Source organism: Halyomorpha halys, unplaced genomic scaffold (assembly GCF_000696795.3).
Source record: "Halyomorpha halys isolate HHAL.00 unplaced genomic scaffold, Hhal_1.1 Scaffold237.1, whole genome shotgun sequence".
Lineage (NCBI taxonomy): Eukaryota > Metazoa > Arthropoda > Insecta > Hemiptera > Pentatomidae > Halyomorpha > Halyomorpha halys.
The window spans coordinates 663,868-672,317 of record NW_027112495.1 but is presented as its reverse complement, the minus strand read 5'-3'; the positions used below and the strand labels follow the sequence as shown (position 1 = coordinate 672,317).

Here is an 8,450-nt window from a genome sequence, read left to right as displayed (position 1 = left end):
ATATACTTTCCTATAATGCTTATAAGCACTCGATTAGATAGATTACAGTTTTATTCTGTGCAAACAACTTCATGATTATAACGCCCTTTATACTTACTCATGTTCTTGGAATTTTATATATCAATGTACATACTTCATATTCATATATACTCTCACTTTTAAATTTATACACAGATGAATATTTTTAATAAGGAATGTTTTTCTTTAACGATTAGACTGTCGACTATCAATTCAATACACGACAATACATCTCTCTATTTGTCTGCTTTTCTTTTTTTTTATTTGGTTTCACGATTTTAGAACCTCTTATGATGAAACCTTTGAATTCACATAACTCATCCTTTATAAATTCATAGTACCATAAGTCTTTTTTACCGCACATCCCTAATATGCTTCTGTAAGTGCCGACAATTCCACATCCTTACGGATTGCCTTTCCGTTATGTTAATTTAACGGCTTTGCCCTTGAGAGTTCAAGAATGATAATACCAACAGTTTAGTCTTGGCTCATGATGGTCATACAAACATAACCTCAATAATAATTAATAAGATTAAGATTGAAGGCGTGGTGGCCTAAAATTGATTCGGACTTTGAACACAAAGTTTCATCATACTTAGACTATCAAGTGGTAAGCAAAAGCTGAACCAATGGAAATACGAAAAATACCTATAGGAATACACTAGATATAAAAGGATATTAAAGTCTGGTCTGTGATTCACCTTCTAAAACGGCGATTTTTAGTTGAGATCGATGACAGAGTAGCTAATTTCAAATAGACGGATAATTAAACACACAGTTATATTCTCCTATAATGTAAGTATCCCATGTGTTACAATCCATTATCAACTCCACAACTGAAATACGACACTACATCTGTAGTTATCAAATCCCAGAGTGTCATTTCCATCTTGCACTAGAATTTAAAAGAAAAAAATATTATGCGTTCCAAGAACAAAATATTCAAAACTACAAATTACGAACGGTATTGGAAATTATAATTAATTGTTAAAAATAAAATTACAAAAAAAATGGTGCAGTGCGCGACACATAATTTTCAGTGGTATCCCTGGAGAACGAAAATTTTAAACAATATTTTATCTTTCGGTTGCTTTAGGTTTCTTGAGGTGCAAATAGCGAATATCAACTATGTTGTTGCCAAGAATACAAAGTATTAAAATATAACAAAGGCATGTACAAACTATAACTAGGTTCGTGAGTGATCAGGCCTGTCTCCGATTTTTTGGGCTCTAAGCTGCTGTCTCTACTTCTCAATTTTCTCCTTTAGTCTATTAACAAATTCTTTCATAATGCATGTTTATAAACTTTTTATTACTGGTAATAATACGAAATGGTTAATTATTTGAAATTAATCATATTAAAAGTACTATACTACATCAACTATCTAAAGATCAGTTGATTGTACATTGTTATACGGAGTTTAGTCAAAATCGTTTCAGCCCATTTTAGGAAAAAAATTGAAAAATCGGTTCTATAAAGTGGCACTCCCGACCAATTGATACTTTCAAAACTTTGCTCTCATAATAGTATAATGTTATACTGTGATGTAGTATAAATAATAGAAAATGGTGGATAGGTATGGACGTGACTCTGGGATTGGGGCGTAGGTCTCAGAGCATCTGGATCGGAACATTTTGGGTTAAATTCTCATCTATGGCTCCTAATATTTATTTCTTGATTGTACCAAGAAATGGTTTATGACACTCCCACTTTGGTTAGTACGGGCCTCCCCCCCCCGTACTACTCCTCCCCCGAGGAGTAACTTTGGTAGCTGCAGGAGTTGGAAAAAAGGAACTTTAGACCCAGTAACCAGACCAGTTTTTCTCACCAAATACCAATACGAATATTCCTGGCATAAACTCACCTTAAATATATAACTGTTTATAGTAAACGTAGTTTTGTTGCTTTTGTCAGTTTTGTTGACTATTTGGGCTAGATTGTTCACACACAGTCTTAAAAAGACTTTGTTATTTGGAATCAATAGACCCCTAAACGTGTATTTCGCCAAAACTTCGAATTAGAAATTTTACACATCTCCTTGCTAAATTTTCCATGTATAGGTAAGTAGAAGAAAAATTACATGTAAATTGTAAATTATGAAAACCTAACGGATTATTTTATTTATTAAGCACTAGGTTCATAATATTAATGTATTTCCACAGAGAAAAAGAATACTTAATTTTTATTTTTTTTACTATTTATTATCTACAGAATAAACAGATATATTTAAAGAATTGGATGCTTTCAATTAACTCACAAACTAAATATTGAATCAAGGAATAAACTCAGTACAAATAGAAAGATAGAGAACTACATTTCCAGACCTTGCTATTGATAGAGTTGTACATTCTGTTTGAAGAACACTTTGTTGAGATTTAATTAATCCTTAACAATCTCATAAAATTGGATTAATTTGCCTCTTCTTCATGTCAAAGAATTTTTAATTTAACAAATGCTTGATCATGAAAACGTTTTAAGATTAAAATAAATCTATGTCAATTATAATAATTATAAGATTATTAAATTAATTAGAATAAACTAGTGTACCCAGTATACACTAGTATAAAAATCTTGGATTATACATATATAGGAGTTCGTAGTTCAGTGTTAAGACGGTGCCCTAATGGTTCTAAAAGCCAGGGTTCGAATCCGGATGTGGCAGATAATTATTTTTTGTTTCTCTATAGCAGTGAGTCAGCCTTGTGGGTTCTGGAACTCTCCAGGTTCCACCCAGCCTCATTAAATGGGTACCCTTAATTGGGTTTACATCTGGAAACTGGATTTTGTCAAAGAACTTTTGGAACAAACCAAAACTTGAAAATTATAATTTAAGGAACACACGTGATACTAAAACCAAAAACGTTTCAAGTAGACTTACCTAAGGTGATGAGCATAAGGAAGAAGATGATGGACCAGAACACCGATCCTGTCATTGTGGCTATAGCTTCTGGGTAGACGATAAAAACTAAACCAGGGCCTGTAAATAAAGAATTATCTTAACTGTATTCATTATATCTTATTAAATCAAAATGTATTTATATATCTACGATACCTTCTAGACCGACTTGGTCGACACTCTTCCCCTGGACGTGGGCCATGTAGCCGAGGACGGAGAAGATGACGAAGCCGGCCAGGAAGCTTGTGAGGCAGTTGATAGAGCTCGTGAGGATGGCGTCGCGGTAGCAATTGTTGTGGAACTTGTTGTAGGAAGATAAGGCGAGGAGGGTACCGAACCCAGGGCCCAAGGAGAAGAAGATCTGGGAAGCGGCATCGATCCATACCTGGGGAGAGATTGGTTATAAAGGACTTTAAATACAGCTGGGTTGGGTATCTAATTCCTACATTGTTATGAAGTAAAGTCCGAGGTTGAATATAAGATAGATAATGTTTTCTTAAGAGATGTTTCTATAAGTGCCAAAGGAAAAAAAATCTATCATTAACATGTTTTGTAAGATAATTGCTTCTTCATCAGAATTTAAGGTGGAAGTCAACGAACACACCTCCGAAGTCCACAAACCCCGCCTTTTTGGCTTCACTTGTCCTGGCAGCTTCTATTATACTCCTTCATCCAAAGTACATCATGACCTTCAGCAATAGTTAACCAGGTAATAAGTAGAACAATGCTAATAACTTTTGATCCAATGTATAAAATTAAGAATATTGTTATGAGCAAATTTTTTTTTGCATTATTTCCTTTGAACTGTGTTCGCGCTGAGATAAATATCCCTCTCCTATTTAAGGACACCTCAGCCGATTCTGGGTTAGGTTGGGGATTAGGCTGAGTACTTAATAAATAGGCAATCAGTGTTGAGGGATGTCGAAAGGTGATTACCCTAGCTTCCTAATACCGAGCTTTGGTCTAACCGCACCAATATCACCAACCTAGACTATTCAAGTGAGAAAACGATAAAACGAAACAAAAATTAAAACCTCTGGTCTACATTTCTACATAAAAACTATTGTCATTTTAATATTATTGTAATTTAGAACTATAATATTTTAGATCTTTTATTAATTCATCTTTATACATTTTCGCATAGTGGATAAACATATTACTTGTCTGAGATAATATGGTATAAATTTTACTTTTACACCTTCCAAAATGATCGCATCATTTCATAGTGAAATAACGAAGAGCATAACGAACGTATGCCCCAAAAGATAACAAGTACTGATCCGAGGGGTCAGCGGCCGAGGAGTATTCCAAAACGTAGATAGGTGGATTACGTAAGGTTTGAATTTATTCCAATTTAGATGGGCGCAATTAAGTATAATTGTGTAGACAGCGATTAGTGGTAAAACTAAAACCCACTTTATAACCAGGATAAAATAATCTACATTCTCTTTCAGAGATTAGATCTTATTCCAGAAATATAATAAGAATAAAAAATAGAATTTTTTTTTTAATATTTATTTATTGCTATTTACATTATAATACATTTAGTAAATCTGATCTAAGTTAAATTGGAGCGTTACAGGCGTGTAGAGAAACTACCCATTGGTTGCACTCTAATAACATTTTATATTAGCTGATCGGATGGTAGGAATGGAAGAGAATGCAAGGTTAGAAACTAGGGGGTTTGAGTATTTAGGGAGTTCATAATGGAAGGAGTGATATCTGGTTCGGGCTAGATCGGTTACATAGGGAACATTAAGGTCTTTATGTATGATTTTATTTGTGACACAGTAAGGAGCATTAAGGATTTTACGAAGGATTTGGGATTGTAAGGATTGAATACGAAAGGAATTCGAAGGTTTATTGGAGCCCTAAAGCTCAACTCCATATGTCCAAATTGGCCTTATTACAGTCATGTAGATCAGTCTTTTGTAATGTGTTGGAAGTTTAGACCGTTTGTCTAGTAAGTGCTACTTATAGTGGAATATGAAACAAGGTTATCTATTTATTTTATAAATGATTTTACTTATAGAGGCTAATTAGCAGGCTCTTTATTTTTATATTTGGTACATTTAAACACGAAGCATTTAGTTTTATTTTTGTTTTTTTAAATAAACTTTTTCTTGGAATGTCTACATCGTTGGGATTTTCTAAACATTTGAACACATTATCAAAAGCAGTTTCCATTATTTCAAGAGCGATATTCAGCCTGTTGCCGCAGAAAAACGAGCTGTCCTTTATTTGAATTTTTCTATCTTTGCTATTGTATCCTTTAAATTATCATTATTGAAAAAGAATTTGATTGCCTTTTTTTGTGTTATGATGTTATAATGTTATGATCTCCTCTTGTGAGATTGTGACATGTCGTATACAATACAATTATTTTTGAATTATGTATTATTTACAATGCCATAATTTAAATATACAATACCTCTAATTAATTATTATTAAAACCGTTTTAAAATTAGGGAAAAAATAATCATGGTCCAATGAAAGTTATATTATAAGAAAGCAGTTGTAAAAAATCGACAAATTTAACAGAATGCTCAAAAATCCAATTGTTCAGGCATAAGGGATTTTTACGAAGAAAGTTTTCACGTAAGGTGCTGAATGCTAATTTAATTAGTGTCACCTCGATTTTTCCCCCAGAAATATAAGAAATTAAAAAAAAAATTTGCTTTTTCGTTTTCTCTCCTATAACATGGATTTTTTTTTTTAACCTGTGCTAAATCCTCTACATTTTTGTAATGGATACTTTATATAGCATGGGGTTGATACGCTCTAAATCCAAGGCGATCTAATTAAATTGCGTCAAGAAACGGTCCTTGGAGGAATAGTTTTGAAAATTCGAAATTTATTCCTAGCAACATGAATAATTTTATAATGTAATGGAAAAACATGTGGCTAGTGTGGTCCTTGAATGAGGATAAAAATATACATTTTTTATTTCGGGGCACTCTGTAATTTTGTTTTCTATGAAAAATGATTTAGGGGTTTCTATTATTACTCATTAATTTTATTTAATTATTTTATAGAATTATTCTGTATTTCAAAAATAATTTTAGGGTTTCCTATCACTATTTAAAGTTTCCTTTTTGTTTCAAGAAAATGGACCTTCCATAATGTACAATTATATATTTTTTATTTTATTTTTTCATAATTGCGGAAAAGGCCGAATATCACCATGTTTTAGATAAAAAAAATTCTCGTAGATTTATAATTGATAGTGCTTGATTGATGTATGGCTAATTTTAAAGCTTATTGTGTGTGTCTCCATCGAACATTTAAAAATTTTGGCTGTTTCAGCAATTTTTAAAAATCGACAAAATTTTTAAATTTTATATGTTAGTTAGTGAGGATCGCTCTAGTGAATCATGAAGTGATTTCTACGGACGATAATGATATATTTTGACACTTTGATCATTATAAAGATATTTTTTTTTAAATACTTCCTCACGAAATGTTTGTAGTATTTTGTAAACTAAAAAATATGAACGCAGGTCGTTCAATATATAGGGGTAGACCGAAACGTAGATAGGAAGATTGCGTTAAGACTGATTCAGTAGATTTGGTTTAGGAGGGGCGTCACTATTTGGAGAAAGAGCGGTACTATCGCCATCAAATCTTCGGGTTCTCTAAGATTTTATTATTATTATTTCTCACAAAGAAGGTTTTGTTTTACTTTAATATAAAAAAAGGATTATTATATATGAATATAAAGATTGTCTTAATTATCAATTAAGAAATCAATGGGTTCAGATTGTCTTAATTATCAATTACAAAATCAATAGGTTGAGACCCGCTGCTATAAATAGTTCTGATGCTTGATGATTTGTCAAGATGATTGATACTGCTCCGTTCGATCCGAGATTGAATGGCCGTTACCATCACGAAAGCTTCTAATTGCTGAGTAAACGGCGGTTTATGGCCAACTAATTGTTTCGTCCAATTACTAAATTAATTGAATAAATTTTATTTATCGTTAATTAATATTAAATCATTATAATTATTAAATTATATTATTTTTTCCAGAAAGAAATAACCCTTTTTTAACATTTTTACTTTATAATTTAAAAAACGCTTCGAGTCATTATCAATAAAAAATACACAATCAACAGTTTTAACATCATACAATAATGTTAAAAAATAGCTAAAAATAATTATTAGTTATTTTCAATATAAATTTATAGTTACAAAACTAGATCTTAAATTTTTCATATATTTTTGCAAATTGAAATTTGAAATTGGCTCGAACTTTAAATACTAACTATTAATTTTTTACTATATATATTAATATATACTTATATACAATTTATATATTATATTTAGTCACAATTAATTTATAAATATATTCATATATATCGCTTAAATGTATTTATTTAATATATACTAGTTAAAAGTCTGCTTTAATTACAAGTAGTAATACTACAATAATTGTAAAAAAATATATATATTTTTGGAATAACAATATTCTATTCATTTTAAGTTTGAATATATATTTGTAGAACAAATTATTTCGTAATTGTATTTTTAGGTGCTTTTATTTAAAGTAAACATAGTGTTATAATTTTGGATGTCAGTCCTATAAAAACACTAAATGTTGACTTTTTAATATGCTAAATTACGTTTTTTATTTAGGCTACTTCTATTCAGTTTCACTATAATTAAAATTATCATTTTTCAATCTGGTTTATGGACTTACCTTGGTGTTGAGGAGCTTGTGCCATTGAGGAGTGAGGTAGTACTGGATGCCGATCTCGGCTCCTGGGAGGGTGACACCGCGGATCAGGAGTATGAAGAGGACAACGTAAGGAGCCAGAGCCGTCACCCAGACAGCCTGCAACAGTAATCCCACATTGAAAACATAAAAAACAATTATTACTTATTAATAACTGTTATAAATGGTTAAATCAAATTAATTATTTATGGTATGAGGAAATAAGAACAGAGCAATACTTAATTTAACCATGCTGCCCAAATATATTGGTTTGCTACACAGCATACCATTCAACCCATGATAGGATATATATACACTATATATAATTACATGATATAGAAAAAAAATGTTTTCTATCCTATCCTTTTACAATTAATAATGGTCTATTCACTCAATAAAATATATTTTAACTATTTATTTCTCTATTTAACAATTTTATTCCATTTGACAATCTTATTCTATTTATTTGGCAATTTTATTCTCTCAATTTCACTCTCTCATACCTTTCCACTCCTGCGACCCGTAACCCACGTTTTTTTTTTTAAATTATCATTAGATTGCAATATAAAAATAAATCAAAGACACAATAGTCACAGCAGTAGATCAGTTTAACAAAAATCATATAAATAGATTTAAAAAAAAATTAATATATACATTTAAAAAAAAAAAAGGTAGTTAAAAAATAATTAACAACTCCATATGTCCAAATTGGCCTTATTACAGTCATGTAGATCAGTCTTTTGTAATGTGTTGGAAGTTTAGACCGTTTGTCTAGTAAGTGCTACTTATAGTGGAATATGAAACAAGGTTATCTATTTA

General features: G+C 31.0%; 1 protein-coding gene across 1 annotated transcript in view; it reads right to left on the bottom strand.

Annotated features, from left to right (window-relative positions):
- Positions 1-8,450, bottom strand: part of SerT (Serotonin transporter) — a 172,285-nt gene that overhangs the window by 49,385 nt on the left and 114,450 nt on the right. The window contains exons 7-9 of the mRNA XM_014419417.2: positions 7,617-7,751; positions 3,071-3,299; positions 2,897-2,995 (exon numbers count right to left, since the gene is read on the bottom strand). Coding sequence (XP_014274903.1) covers positions 2,897-2,995; positions 3,071-3,299; positions 7,617-7,751 — 463 coding nt within the window. The remainder of the gene's footprint in view (positions 1-2,896; positions 2,996-3,070; positions 3,300-7,616; positions 7,752-8,450) is intronic.